This window comes from Hyla sarda, chromosome 11 (genome assembly GCF_029499605.1).
Source record: "Hyla sarda isolate aHylSar1 chromosome 11, aHylSar1.hap1, whole genome shotgun sequence".
Taxonomy (NCBI): domain Eukaryota; kingdom Metazoa; phylum Chordata; class Amphibia; order Anura; family Hylidae; genus Hyla; species Hyla sarda.
Genome location: NC_079199.1, coordinates 102,870,978 through 102,886,162, shown reverse-complemented (window position 1 = coordinate 102,886,162; position 15,185 = coordinate 102,870,978). Strand labels below are relative to the sequence as shown.

The window sequence follows — 15,185 nt, the reverse complement described above, 5'->3', positions numbered from 1 at the left end:
GCCTGGATAACCCCTTTATAAGTGCTTCAAGGGGTTTCCTGACAGCAGGAAAATGTATGTTTCCTTTTGAAATAAATAATAGAAAAAAAAAAACGAATTAAATAAATAAATAAATAAACGTACTAATTGTTTAGTAGTGATGAGCGGCATTGCCCATATTCGAATTCCCGATATTTCGCGAATATATAGACTAATATTCGTCCTATATTCGCAAATTTTGCGTATTCGTTATATTCGCGTATTCGAGGAAGAAAACAGTGAGGGGACGACAACTTTACTATTGGTTCACATATGCGCATATGCTGAAAAAAAAGTGAATATTCACAATTTCGAATATATAGTGAATATATTCGCGAATTTGCGATATTTGCAATCAAAATTCCAAATGCGAATATTCGCGCCCAATACTATTGTTTCGTTTTCACAGTCGAGTGGTCGCCCGTCTTCCGGCATGGAGAAGAGTTCGCCGGAGATCTTGAGGGGTCGCCACATCCTATCCCCTATTCGGATAGAAGATAAGATGTCTCGGGGCAGAGTACCCCTTTAAGAAGGTATGGAGCAGACTATTAACCCTTTAGATCATGGCTGTTGAGGTAGCCAGAGGGCTTACTATTCCCTCCGTGGCATCTGTAGTATACGATAGAAGAAAGACAAATCCTTGGCACTGCTGTAGCCTCTAAGTTGGTGTCCCACTGTTTTAGCGTGCGGTCGTATGTACTACTGATGTGTAGTGTCCTGCATATTGGTGGTGCTCACGTCTACAAGTAGGATAATCAATTCCTAGTGTAAGATTAGAAGAACGGAGCACTCACCCAGGATTATGCAGTTAAACGTCTTTTCTTTATTCAAGCGTACATCAGGTACCGGAGCGCTACGGGAGAGCGGACAGGGGCTGTGGCGTGGGGGGGTAGGGCAACGGATCGTATTCGCGCTAAAGTGCGCTTCCTCCGGCCCCTGACGTACTTCCGAGTGTGGAGTGCTTATATCACCTGATGCCCGTTACCATAGTGACATACAAACCAAAAGACGGCCAACATAGATAACAGGAGAACATGATAAAAACAATTCGCAGTTCATGTGAGGGTTAATAATTATTGATCGACCGATTATCGGTATGGCAGATATTATCGGCCGATAAACACGATTTTGGGTATTATCTGATAAGCTGATAATGCCCCGCCCCCTGCACCGCCCCCACCGCTCCGCGACAGTCCCCCCCCCGACCCGCTGCACCGCACCGCGACCGCCCCCCCCGACCCATCGCACCGCGTTGCACCCCCCACCGTAGTGCTGGGCGGTATACCGGTATGAACCGGATACCATTTTTTTTTTCTCCCACGGTAAGGATTTTTGCCCATACCGCTATACCAGTCGTGCCCCTTCCCCACCCTCCGAGTCAATAAAAAAAATTAAACTTACCCGTAATGGGGGTGGTCCGGGCCATCCATCCTTCCTGTAGTGTCCGGCGGCATTCCGGGTGGAGGGTGAACCGGTCCGGGCTGTCCTTCTTCTCCGGGGGTCCTCTTCTCCACTCCGGGCAGGCTCCGGCCTAGTAACGCTGCATAGACGCCACTACGCCGTGACGTCAGGTGCGTCGCTGCGCAGCGGCGTCTATGCAGTGTTACTAGGCCCGGAGTGGAGAAGAGGACCCCCAGAGAAGAATGACAGCCTGGACCGGTTCACCCTCCACCCGGAATGCCGCCGGACACTACAGGAAGGATGGATGGCCCGGACCACCCTCCCCGGACGGTCCCTGCAGCAACTGGGAAGGTGAGTCAGGGTTCTGGGATGGTCAGGGGTCTGTATAATATACTATACCTACAGTAGGCCCTCCAGCTGTTGCAAAACTACAACTCCCAGCATGCCCGGACAGCCAACGGCTGTCCGGGCATGCTGGGAGTTGTAGTTTTGCAACAGCTGGAGGCACCCCTAGGCGCGGTGCGGCGGGGGGAGTGGTGGCGGTGATAGGTCTCAGGACCCCCGGACAGGCAGGGGGAGAGAAGCGGGTGGTGGTGGCGGCGGTGGTCTCTGGCCCCGCAAAAGCCACTGCAGTGCATTGATTTAAAGCGCCCACTTTAAATCAATGATCTGCAGCGGTGTCGCAGGGGGATAAATAGCTGATAACTTATTCCGGAATATCGGTATAAGTTTTCGGCTATCGGCCCTAACTTCCACCGATTATCGGTATCGGCCCTAAAAAAACGATATCGGTGGATCCCTATTAATAATCGGTGGATCCCTATTAATAATTATACTTGGAGGGTTAAAGGTAACAGTATGTTAGATTGTTATAATACTATTTCAGTTCTATCATTCAAACCAATAGCGCTTGTGGCGTTCAGTTTGGCTATCCAACGAGCTTCTTTGATTGGAAGCTGACGGTGCCCATCCCCTCCTCTTTTGGGCTGATTAACCCTTTCCAAGGCAGCAAACCGCAGAGCTTGAACGTCGCTATTGTGAACAAGTCTTACATGGCCTATTAACCTAGTTGCTCCAATACCTGTCGTTATTGACCTGACATGTTCACGGACGCGAAGATACAATGGGCGTATGGTCTTCCCTATGTAAAACTGACCGCAGGTACAGTATAGGGTGTAAACAATAGAGATGGGCGAACTTACAGTAAATTCGATTCGTCACGAACTTCTCGGCTCGGCAGTTGATGACTTTTCCTGCATAAATTAGTTCAGCTTTCCGGTGCTCCGGTGGGCTGGAAAAAGTGGATACAGTCCTAGGAGACTCTTTCCTAGGAATGTATCCACCTTTTCCAGCCCACCGGAGCACCTGAAGGCTGAACTAATTTACGCAGGAAAAGTCATCAACTGCTGAGCCGAGAAGTTCGTGACGAATCGAATTTACTGTAAGTTCGCTCATCTCTAGTAAACAACATAATTAGATTTACATGTCAAAAATTGTTTAATTCTACTCCTAGCGTGACTTCTTTAGCTTTTGAATTTAATAAGCAACAGGAACAATTTCCACATGGAAAATTCCCTGTGGGCCTGGATATTGATAACCAATCTTTCTTTTGTTGCTGTTTTTTATTTAATGCTCTTCTTAGATCATCATGAATCGCTCTATTCTTTTCGTATGTAATAATGGGTTAATAAATAATAATAATGCAGCCTAGAGCCCTTGACAAAGCCAGGTCATCTGGCGAAACGTTGGGGAGGCTGGTGAAAACGATTTTAGACAGAGACTCTCTATAGGAAGGAGCATTACAATGAAAAGTTGAAACTCATGGGACCGTAAAAACTCTGGGCAATATGATATAAGACAATGGGGAAGGATTACTGAATAGGGACAATACGGAGGGCAAGTTAGACCCCCGAAGTTAAGAAGGAGTGAGAGGCCTTCAATCCCTATCATCCTTAACCCCTAATGAACCAGCAGTAACTGGTATTAAAGGGGTACTCCACCCCTAGACATCTTATCCCCTATCCAAAGGATCGCTGCTGCAGCACCCCGCTATCATTACTGCGCAGAGCGAGATCGATCTGCACGTAATGACGGGCAATACAGGGGCCGGAGCATCGTTATGTCATGGCTCCGCCCCTCGTGACGTCACGGCCCGCCCCCGTCAATACAAGTCTATGGGAAGGGGGCGTGACGGTCGTCACGCCCCCTGCCATAGACTTGCATTAAGGGGACGGGCCGTGAGGTCATGAGGGGCGGAGCCATGACGTCACGCTGCTCCGGCCCCTGTATGGCCCGTCATTACGTATAGAGCGAACTCGCTCTGCGCAGTAATGATGGCGGGGTGCTGCAGCAGCGATCCCCGGGGTCCCCAGCAGCGGGACCGCGGATAAGATGCCAGGGGCAGAGTACCCCTTTAAGGTCAGGAGCAGAGCCCAGTAGTTCAGTACTATAATCTCCATAATGTATACTATAGAGAGTCTCTGAAAGTTTTAAAAATTGTTAATCCATTGAAGAATATAGGGTTTTAAAGCATACCAATAAAAGAGGGGTTTTAATGAGACCCTAGAGAAGGGTATTAGTCCCTGAGGAGGGTTAGTCCTCCAAAGGGTTTTAGAATGTATGTTTAGTCCAGCCTGGGACTCATGAGGGATTAGTCGATGCTGGTATTACAACTTGGCTTCATTCACTTCAATGGAACTGAGCTGCAGAACCACCTCCAACCTGGAGACAGACGGGGAGAGGTTTTTGAAACAAATTAGCTCTGTTTTTCTATTTGGGCCCTCCCCAAAAAACATGAGATTTTAAGATATTTACCATAGGCTGCCCTGATCACACACCTTCTTACAGACTTTGGCTGTCTGGGCATGCTGGGAGTTGTAGTTTTGCAACATCTGGAGGGCCACAGTTTGGCAGTTTGGCAACCACTGACAAAACTACAACTCCCAGCATGCCTGGGCAGTCTGTCCACCCTGGAGTGGTAAGTGTATGCAGGCCCAGGAGCTGCGCTCGCTTCATAGGCAGGGAGTGACGGCTACGATCAGTATTATTTGGCTCAGATTTAGGAAAACCCTGTTTTTCTTAGACAGTATAAGCTTAGACTAGACCGGATTCCTAACAATGGCTCAGGCTGTTTGATATTGTGGGGGCATCTTTCGCTGATTTGCGCCCCCAGCCACCTGCGCAGGGAATTACAAAACAGTCTCATTCGGTTGAATGGAGCTTTGTTGCAATTCCCTTCACTGCGGGGGTTAGTGTTGCCGCCTTTCTAATTTGCATAATTAATTATATATGCGTGACATCACAGGATACACATCTGCAGGGAAATGTTGTCCGATTCTGACCCTTATAACATTTTTATTTCTCCTTATACGGGGCCTGTGTGATCAGGGGTGTGGAAATGTTATTAAAAAAACGACTTGTCCGCAGGACTAAAAAGGAGCAAAATCTACTGACGATCCACTTGTCCGCGCCAATTTTCGCTTTTACGCTCTCGTTTTTTCCTCCTCGCCCTATAATAGCCATAACTACCTACTATAATGACACCTTTTAAATTTTTCAAGAACATATTCTCCGAACCCAAAAAATATATATTAGGTGAAGTGAAATTGAAATAGTAAAAGATAATTTAGCAGATTTGGTGTTTTTTCTTTTCTGCGCCATTTACCTTGTGGTTGAGGTAACGTTAGTTTTATACTTTAGGCGCCTGATTACAGCGATACCAGATTTGTATCGTTTACGTCATGTTTTACTAATTCTGGACTTTTTTGCATTTTTTTTCATTGCCATTTTTTAACCCCTGTAGCTTTATTTTTTTTCCCCACATACCAGGCTGTATGAGGGCTCATTTTTTGCGCCATAATCAGTTTTGGTATTGATCTGACTTTTTAATCACTTTTTAACTTTTTTTCTGGCGTATTATAAAAATAGCAATTCTGTGTTTTTTTTTTTTTTTTAGATTTACCGTACGGGATACAGAATGTTATATTTTAATAGGTCGTACAATTACGCACGAAGCGATACCAAATAGGTTTATTTTTATTATGTTTACATGTTTTTATATAGGAAAAGGGGGTGATTTGAACTTTTAACATGGAAGGGTTAAGGTGTGTTTTTTTTTTAACTTTTATGAAAACTTTATTTATTAATTTTTTTACACTTTATTAGACTTATAGGAGGAATCATTAGATTCCTCAGACAGATGAATAGATTCTATTGAACTCCATTGATCTGTGTGCTCTGTGATCCATTGATAGAGTCTGGTCCAGCCACGATCTATCAATGACAGAGCGGGACAGGAGGAAGCAGAGGTAAGTCCTCCGGCTACCTCTATAGTGGATCTCCCCCCGCGATCGTGCTGCGGGGGGGGGGGGCGATCGACCCCACTAGCCCACCAGGGAGCGTTCACATCTCCCTTTAGACGCCGCTGTCAGCTTTGACAGCGGCGATCTAAAGGGTTAATAGCCAGCTGCAGCGATCGCCACATGCTGGCTATTAGCGGCGGCCCCCGGCTACTGAAAACAGCCGGGGGCTGCAGAGTATGGAGCGGGAAGGAGTCCGGAGCCCAACCCATACAGACTGCAGAGCGCCGCCACGCTTGTCAGGTCCGGCCCTGCTTGCCCAAAGCCAGGCTAAGTGGCGGAAAAATTCACCTGCCCGGCGCTCGGAACTGCATGTCCTGGGCGTCGGGCGATAGGAATTCCACATCCCTGATGAGGGTCATTTTTTGCGCCCTGATCTGTAGTTTTTAGTAGGAGCATATTTGTTTTGATGGGACTTTTTGATCGTTTTTTTTTTGTTTTTTTTAGTTTTATATTAAATTCGGGAGTTACAGTTGGTTACTAACTACAACTCCCAGCATGCCCTGATACAACCTGTGACTCAGCAGCTGCCCCAAAGGAAAACTACAACTCCCAGCATGTTGGACTATATAGTAGTATATAGTATAGGTCAGTGTTTCCCAACCAGGGGTGCCTCCAGCTGTTGCAAAACTACAACTCCCAGCATGTTGGACTATATAGTAGTATATAGTATAGGTCAGTGATTCCCAACCAGAAGTGCCTCCAGCTGTGGCAAAACTACAACTCCCAGCATGTTGGACTATATAGTAGTATATAGTATAGGTCAGTGTTTCCCAACCAGGGGTGCCTCCAGCTGTTGGAGAACTACAACTCCCAGCATGTCGGACTATATAGTAGTATATAGTACAGGTCAGTGTTTCCCAACCAAGGGTGCCTCCAGCTGTTACAAAACTACAACTCCCAGCATGTTGAATTATATAGTAGTATATAGTATAGGTCAGTGATTCCCAACCAGGGGTGCCTCCAGCTTTTGCAAAACTACAACTCCCAGCATGTTGGATTATATAGTAGTATATAGTATAGGTCAATGTTTCCCAACCAGGGGTGCCTCCAGCTGTTGCAAAACTACAACTCCCAGCATGTGTGGTCTATATAGTAGTATATAGAATAGGTCAGTGTTTCCCAACCAGGGGTGCCTCCAGCTTTTGCAAAACTACAACTCCCAGCATGTTGGACTATATAGTAGTATATAGAATAGGTCAGTGTTTCCCAACCAGGGGTCCCTCCAGCTTTTGCAAAACTACAACTCCTAGCATGCCCGGACAGCCAACGGCTGTCCGGGCATGCTGGGAGTTGTAGTTTTGCAACAGCTGGAGGCGCTCTGGTTGGGAAACACTGGTATAGTATACGGTGCAACCTTCCGGGAGTTGGAGGATTGGCTGGATATTTTAATATAAAAATACTGGCAGGGTGGCCAAAATACCAGCTGTGCCGGTAAGGTACCAGCCAGGGGGCGACCCTAGCGGGGGCCCGGGGGGACTATTTTGCAGGGACATCTATCCCTGCCTTTTATGGATTGATGGGATTACCTAAAATTATAGTCAGACCCCTGTTGATCGGAATGGTATGGCTAAGACAAGATACAATTGATGGTTTGAACAGGCATCTCCTATGGGTTGAGATGAGGAGTGAAGACACGGGCATCACCAGGGGATCAGGCAGGTAAGTATTGCTTATTTTAAGACATCCTGATCCCTTGTTTAAAAAAAAAATGTGAAAAACTTTCAAGAACTTTGTCATCGTGGTAACAACTATTGATCTCTTTACGCTTTGAAGGAACATTGAAAAATGGTGCCCAGGATGCCGAGCTGAACGCCTATGAAATCTACTGTATACTTTACAGCTTATTTTTGGACACAAGTTGATTGTTACAATTATTTTTTTTATGTCCATTTAATTTCCGGTATTTACCTGGGACAGGTATAACATCTCGTCTATGGCTGCAGAGGACCTGAAATAATCACAGTAATTAAATCACGGCCGAAATTACTATTATTAACCCCCGCCTTGTTTCAGCTGCTCCATTTCTGTCCTTGCCGAGCGATTAATTTTTACGAGTTTTTTACACACATCATACCGCAATATCGTGGTGTCAGTCAAGTCTTGGAGAACACGCCTCAGTTTGGCTGGATTCCATCGTCTTTAGATCCACCTATTCTCCCAGTATAAATAGAGCTCCATGGACCGTCAGACCTCAGAGTCTACTGCAGCCTTCTCAAGGTAAGTGACTTCCTCAGGGGACAGCCTGGTGACTGCTCTTCTGCTTCTTGGGTCTGATGTCTCGGGTTCTTTGTCTTCCTCTGGATCGACATATGGAAGGAAAGGTTCAATCTTATGCCCTAGCATCTGTTTAGTCTTACCAGCCATGGAACTATTTATTTAAAGGGGTACTCTACTGGAAAACACTTTTTTTTTTTATTTAATTTTTTTTTTAAAGGGGTACTCCGGTGGAAAACTTTTTTTTTTTTATCAACTGGTGCCAGAAAGTTAAAGAGATTTGTAAATGATTTCGATTAAAAAATCTTATTCCTTCCAGTACTTATTAGCTGCTGAATACTACAGAGGAAATTATTTTCTTTTTGGAGCACAGAGCTCTCTGCTGACATCACAAGCCCAGTGCTCTCTGCTGACATCTCTGTCCATTTTAAGAACTGTCCAGAGTAGGAGAAAATCCCCATAGAAAACATATGCTGCTCTGCACAGTTCCTAAAATGGACAGAGATGTCAGCAGAGAGCACTGTGCTCGTGATGTCAGCAGAGAGCTCTGTGTTCCAAAAAGAAAAGAATTTCCTCTGTAGTATTCAGCAGCTAATAAGTACTGGAAGGAATAAGATTTTTTTAATAGAAGTAATTTACAAATCTCTTTAACTTTCTGGCACCAGTTGATAAAAAAAAAAAAAAATAAAAAAGTTTTCCACCGGCGTACCCCTTTAACAGCAATTGAACAATTTATTTAAAGGGGTACTTCACTGGAAAACACTTTTTTTTATTTTACTGGTGCCAAAAAGTTAAACAGATTATTAAATTACTTCTTTTTAAAAATCTTAATCCTTCCAGTACTTATCAGCTGCTGTATGCTCCACAGGAAGTTCTTTTCTTTTGGAATTTTCTTTCTGTCTGACCATAGTACTCTCTGCTGACACCTCTGTCCATGTCAGGAACTGTCCAGCTGTTGCATGTCAAGAACTGTCCAGCTGTTGCATGTCAAGAACTGTCCAGCTGTTGCAAAACTACAACTCCCAGCATGCCCGGACAGCCAACATTAAAGCCAAAATTATTGGATTTACTATAGCATGTTTTCTACAATCCCTTCCGAACCTATATATTTAATCAAAAACGCATATATTCTGGATAGATAGAAAGCTGCTGCCAGACACCTTTAACAGAATACCCTGAAAACAAAAGGATATGGCAAGTTGAAGTCCAGAATACCCAACGCTTTTCTCCCACAATATCAGCAATCGGGGAGTCAGGTGGCCATCATATGCATTAGATGATCAGCCGGTCCTGCCAAAACTGGTGGGTTAAAGGAGTATTCCAGGAAAATACTTTTTTGTTAATATCAACTGGCTCCAGAATGTTAAACAGATTTGTAAATCACTCCTATTAAAAATATTAATCCTTCCAATAATTATCAGCTGCTGAAGTTGAGTTGTTCTTTTCTGTCTGGCAACAGTGCTCTCTGCTGACATCTCTGCTTGTCTCGGGAACTTCACAGAGTAGAAGAGGTTTGCTATGGAGATTTGCTTCTACTCTGGTCATCAGAGAGCACAGAAAAGAACAACTCAACTTCAGCAGCTCATACGTACTGAAAGGATAAAAAATTTTTAATAGAAATCTTTTACAAATCTCTTTTACTTTCTGGAGCCAGTTGATATATATATATATATATATATATATATATATATATATAAAAGTTTTTTCCTGGATAACCCCTTTAATACTACCTAAATCTGGCCAGGCACACTCACAATGGCTCACTTTAAAGTGAGCCGAAAAGTAATCAATCAATACCCAGCAAAAGGGTCAAGTTGTCTAGATGATAAAAGAATAGGTTTTACATCCTGATGTATTCTAAACAGATTTACGCACCACTGATAATAGTATTATAAGGTTAATGACTTTTGCATAATATTTAACCCTTTTTTTTTTTCATTTCTCAACAGCTTTTCTTCAGCCCATCCTTTTTAGGAACCTACAAACCCCCAACCACAGAAATGGAAGGAGGTAAGGTCCATAAAGGGATCCTAATCCACATAGGACGAACTATATGCTGTAAATGGTGGCTTTAGTCTGTATATTGACTCTTTTATTATTCTTTTTCAGCACCAAACCCCTCCAAGAAGGTGAGATAAGATTTTGAACTTATATGGGGACAAGATTAGTCTTTGAAATGTGCTATGTGCTAATGGGTAAAAGGGGTACTCCACTGGAAAACATTATTATTTTTTATTTTTTTAAATCAACTGGTGTCAGAAAGTTAAACAGATTTGTAAATTAGTTCTATTAAAAATTTTTAATCCTTCCAGTACTTATCAGCTGCTTTATGCCCCACAGGAAGTTCTGTTCTTTTTGAATTTCCTTTCTGCCTGACCACAATGCTCTCTGCTGACACCTCTGTCCATGTCAGGAACTGTCCAGCTGTTGCAAAACTACAACTCCCAGCATGCCCGGACAGCCAACGGCTGTCCGGGCATGCTGGGAGTTGTAGTTTTGCAACATCCAGACGGACACTAAAAGGGTTCTCCGGAGGAAATGTTTACAAATCAACTGGTGCTAGAAGCTTATACAGATTTGTAAATGACTTCTATTAAAAAATCTTAATCCTTCCATTACTTATCAGCTGCTGTATGCTCCAGAGGAAGTTGTGTAGCTCTTTCCAGTCTGACCACAGTGTTCTCTGCTCACACTGCTGTCCGTGTGTCAGGAACTGTCCGGAGCAGGATAGGTTTGCTATGGGGATTTGCTCCTGCTCTGAACAGTTCCTGACATGGACAGAGGTGTCAGCGGAGAGCACTGTGGTCAGACTGGAAAGAACCACTCAACTTCCTGTAGACCACACAGCAGCTGATAAGTACTGGAAGGATTAAGATTTTTTAAATGGAAGTAATTTACAGATCTGTATAACTTTCTGGCACCAGTTGATTTAAAAAGAAATGTTTTCCACCGGAGTACCTCGGAGCTGAATCAGAATACCAGGTGCAGTCCCTACCCAAGGAGGGCGCTATACAGCATAAACCAGCAAATGCAGATGCATACAATATTGATACAGTTATGATATAGTGGGTTTGAATGTAACAATGAGTCCAATCTTTCATTTCATCTTAATATCTCGTTTCTTACAGCCCTCCAGCAGCAACCAGAGCTCAGTAAGTGAGACTTCATATTAACTATTAGTATGACCTGAGGCTGCGTACTGTTTGTTTAAAGGGGTAGTCCAGTGGTGAAAAACGTATCTTCATACTAAGGATAGGGGATAAGTTTCTGATCGCGGGGGTCCGACCGATGGGGCTCTCTGTATGAGGGCCAGGCTCACTGACCAGATAGCGGGTGTTGACCACCGCACGAAGCGGCGGCCAACACGCCCCCTCAATACAACCCTATGGCAGAGCCGGAGATTGCCAAAGGCAGTACTCCGACTCTGCCATAGAGTTGTATTGAGGGGATGTGTCAGCCGCCGCTTCGTGCGGTGGTCAACATCCCCCCTTCCCGCGGGCTGTCGGGGCCCCGTACAGGAGATCGTGGCTGGCCCCAGCGGTCGGACCCCCCCGCGATCTGATAAGGATAGGGGATACGTTTTTCACCACTGGATATCTCCTTTAATGGAGGAATGTTAGTTTGTTATATCAGTACTTTATGATAGTCTTGTATCTCCTAGACGGAGAGTCAACTTTGATTCCACATTGCACGTTCTCTAAATGTCTGCCTCTTTTTTCAGAACTCATGGAGTTCAGGAAGCCAAGGAAGCTCTTCCCAGACCAGTGGACGACAGAACCAAGGCAGTTCTTCCCAAAGCCTGACCGGTGGTCAACAGAACCAAGGCAGTTCTTCCCAAAGCCAGACCAGTGGTCAACAGAACCAAGGCAGCTATTCCCAAAGCCAGACCAGTGGTCAACAGAACCAAGGCAGTGCTTCCCAAAGCCAGACCAGTGGTCAACAGAACCAAGGCAGTGCTTCCCAAAGCCAGACTAGTGGTCAACAGAACCAAGGCAGCTATTCCCAAGATAAGACCAGTGGTCAACAGAACCAGGGCAGTTCTTCCCAAAGCCAGACCGGTGGTCAACAGAACCAAGGAAGCTATTCCCAAGGTCAGACCAGTGGTCAACAGAACCAGGGCAGCTATTCCCAAGGCCAGACCAGTGGTCAAACCAGTGGATCCCAGCAAGGACAAAATCAGAGCAGTGCCCAGCAGGCTGGTGGATTCCAGCAGGGAAAGAATCAAGGTATCGGCCCACAGGGTGTGGGATACCAAGGGGGTAGCCAGCAAGGTAGTGGATCTCAACAAAGTCAGAGCAGCAGTCAGCAGGGCAGTAGCCAGAGCAGTGGCCAGCAGGGAGCTACATATCAAGGACGTAGTCAGAGCGGTAGCCAGCAGGGCAGTAGCCAAACCAGTAGCCAGAACAGTAGCCAGCAAGGAAGTGCAACTCAAGGACAAAGTGTGAGCGTCAGCCAGCAGGGAGGCACATATCAGCAAGGACAAAGTCAGGGCAGTAGCCAGCAGGGCAGTGGATCTCAAGGACAAAGTCAAGGAAGTAGCCAGCAGGGTAGTTCACACCATCAAGGACAGAGCCAGGGTAGTAGCCAGCAGGGAAGTGGATCTCAACAAGGACAGAGTCAGGGTAGTAGCCAGCAGGGAAGTGGATATCTTCAAGGAAAGGATACAACCAGTGGAATACAGATCCAAGGGGGCAGCAGCCAAACTGGAGGTAGTGGACAGTCTTCTACCACATCCTCTACTTCATCCTCTTCCTACTTTAGTCAAGGAAAAGATAAGCACTAGACTTGTGCTAAAGAGTCCGATATCTCTGAATACCTATATATACCCAATGATACCTCCCGTTCCTTTATCTTCTGAAATGTATCTGTTTCCAAAGCATAATAATAAAATTCTATTGTGATTACAGCAACTAAACATCTATGGTTGTCGATGTCTTTATTTCTGTATGGGATAATATTATTTAATCAGATCGTGCGTCCAAAAACTTCATGCAATGTGCTTCTTTCTTCCTCTCTTGTGCTGACAGACACTGATGGTGAGGATTGTGTGAGTCTTCCTTCTCTCTCTCTTGTACATTTCACAGCTGTGCTCTTCTCTTTATCTTCACTTTGATACTAAATAGCCTATGTGATCTGCCCTCCCTGAAGACTTGGATGCTTTTTCTCCCTCCTCGCATTATAATCTGAAGTGTACAACCTCCTCCACTTTCCTACTGGTATCTCTATCATTGGTAGATTTAAAGGGGTACTCCGGCGCTAAGACATCTTATCTCCTATCCAAAGGATAGGGGATAAGATGCCTGATCGCGGGGGTCCCGCGCTGGGGACCTCCGTGATCTTGCACGCAGCACCATGTTACAATTAGTCCCCTGAGCATGTTCGCTCCGGGTCTGATGACTGGTGATCATGGGGCTGGAGCATTGTGATGTCACAGCTCCACACCCATGTGACGTCACGCTCCGCCCCCTCAATGCAAGCCTATGGGAGGGGGCGTGGCATCTGTCACGCCCCCTCCCATAGGCTTGCATTAAGGGAGGAGGAGCGTGACGTCACACTGGCGATCACGGGGCCAGAGCATTGTGACGTCACGGCCCCGCCCCCGTGTGATGTCACGCTCCGCCCCCTCAATGCAAGCCTATGGGAGGGGGCGTGACAGTTGTCACACCCACTCCCATAGGCTTGCATTGAGGGGCGGAGTGTGATGTCACACTGGCGATCACGGGGTCGGAGCATTGTGACATCACGGCCCCGTCCCCGTGTGATGTCACGCTCCGCTCCCTCAATACAAGCCTATGGGAGGGGGCGTGACAGCTAGCTCCTTCATCCACATATCCAAAATAGATGCAGCACACCACCGGATTCAATACAAAGTGAGGACGTTTATTCCATGATATATTACAGACAACGTTTCACCAGCCTCACGCTGTGCACTTATCACTCACCTGTCACTTGAAAAAGCCAGCGTGAGGCTGGTGAAACGTTGTCTGTAATATATCATGGAATAAACGTCCTCACTTTGTATTGAATCCGGTGGTGTGCTGCATGTATTTTGGATATGTAGATAGATATGAGATAGATAGATAGATAGATTGAAAAAATGCAGGCAGCACACCACAGCTTGTATCAAAAATTGTAATAGAAACTTGAGAAAGCCAGCGTGAGGCTGGAGAAACGTAGTCTCTATCACATCATGGAATAAACTTACTTTCCTTTTTGATACAAGCTGTGGTGTGCTGCCGGCATTTTTTCTGTGGATTGAAGAACCAGTGGGCCGAGGTTCGGAAGATGCGTGCACCCCTTTTCTCTTCTTGCCATATATTTTTGGATGTGCTGTTTCTATTGCAATTTAGATAGATAGATATGAGATAGATAGATATGAGATAGATAGATATGAGATAGATAGATATGAGATAGATATGAGATAGATAGATAGATAGATAGATATGAGATAGATATGAGATAGATAGATATGAGATAGATATGAGATAGATAGATAGATATGAGATAGATATGAGATAGATAGATAGATAGATGGATAGAGAGATATGAGATAGATAGATAGATATGAGATAGATAGATAGATATGAGATAGATAGATATGAGATAGATAGATATGAGATAGATAGATAGATATGAGATAGATATGAGATAGATAGATATGAGATAGATAGATAGATAGATAGATATGAGATAGATAGATATGAGATAGATATGAGATAGATAGATAGATAGATATGAGATAGATAGATAGATAGATATGAGAGAGATAGATAGATATGAGGTAGATAGATATGAGATAGATAGATAGATAGATAGATATGAGATAGATAGATAGATAGATATGAGATAGATAGATAGATATGAGATAGATAGATAGATAGATATGAGATAGATAGATAGATAGATAATAGATATGAGATAGATAGATAGATAGATATGAGATAGATATGAGATAGATAGATATGAGATAGATAGATAGATAGATAGATAGATATGAGATAGATAGATATGAGATAGATATGAGATAGATAGATATGAGATAGATAGATAGATAGATAGATAGATATGAGATAGATAGATATGAGATAGATATGAGATAGATAGATAGATAGATATGAGATAGATAGATAGATAGATAGATATGAGATAGATAGATAGATATGAGATAGATAGATAGATAGATAGATATGA

General features: G+C 44.4%; 1 protein-coding gene across 4 annotated transcripts in view; it reads left to right on the top strand.

Annotated features, from left to right (window-relative positions):
- Positions 1-12,909, top strand: part of LOC130295776 (hornerin-like) — a 69,684-nt gene extending 56,775 nt beyond the window's left edge. For 2 of the 4 annotated variants that reach the window (XM_056546874.1, XM_056546876.1), the window contains exons 2-5: positions 9,944-10,004; positions 10,104-10,123; positions 11,123-11,146; positions 11,716-12,909. In XM_056546874.1, coding sequence (XP_056402849.1) covers positions 9,995-10,004; positions 10,104-10,123; positions 11,123-11,146; positions 11,716-12,777 — 1,116 coding nt within the window. In that variant the 5' untranslated portion in view covers positions 9,944-9,994 and the 3' untranslated portion in view covers positions 12,778-12,909. Of the gene's footprint in view, positions 1-7,508; positions 7,998-9,943; positions 10,005-10,103; positions 10,124-11,122; positions 11,147-11,715 lie in introns of those variants that run through there. The other 2 variants (XM_056546873.1, XM_056546875.1) reach the window with 2 other exon arrangements.
- Positions 12,910-15,185: the final 2,276 nt, after the last annotated feature.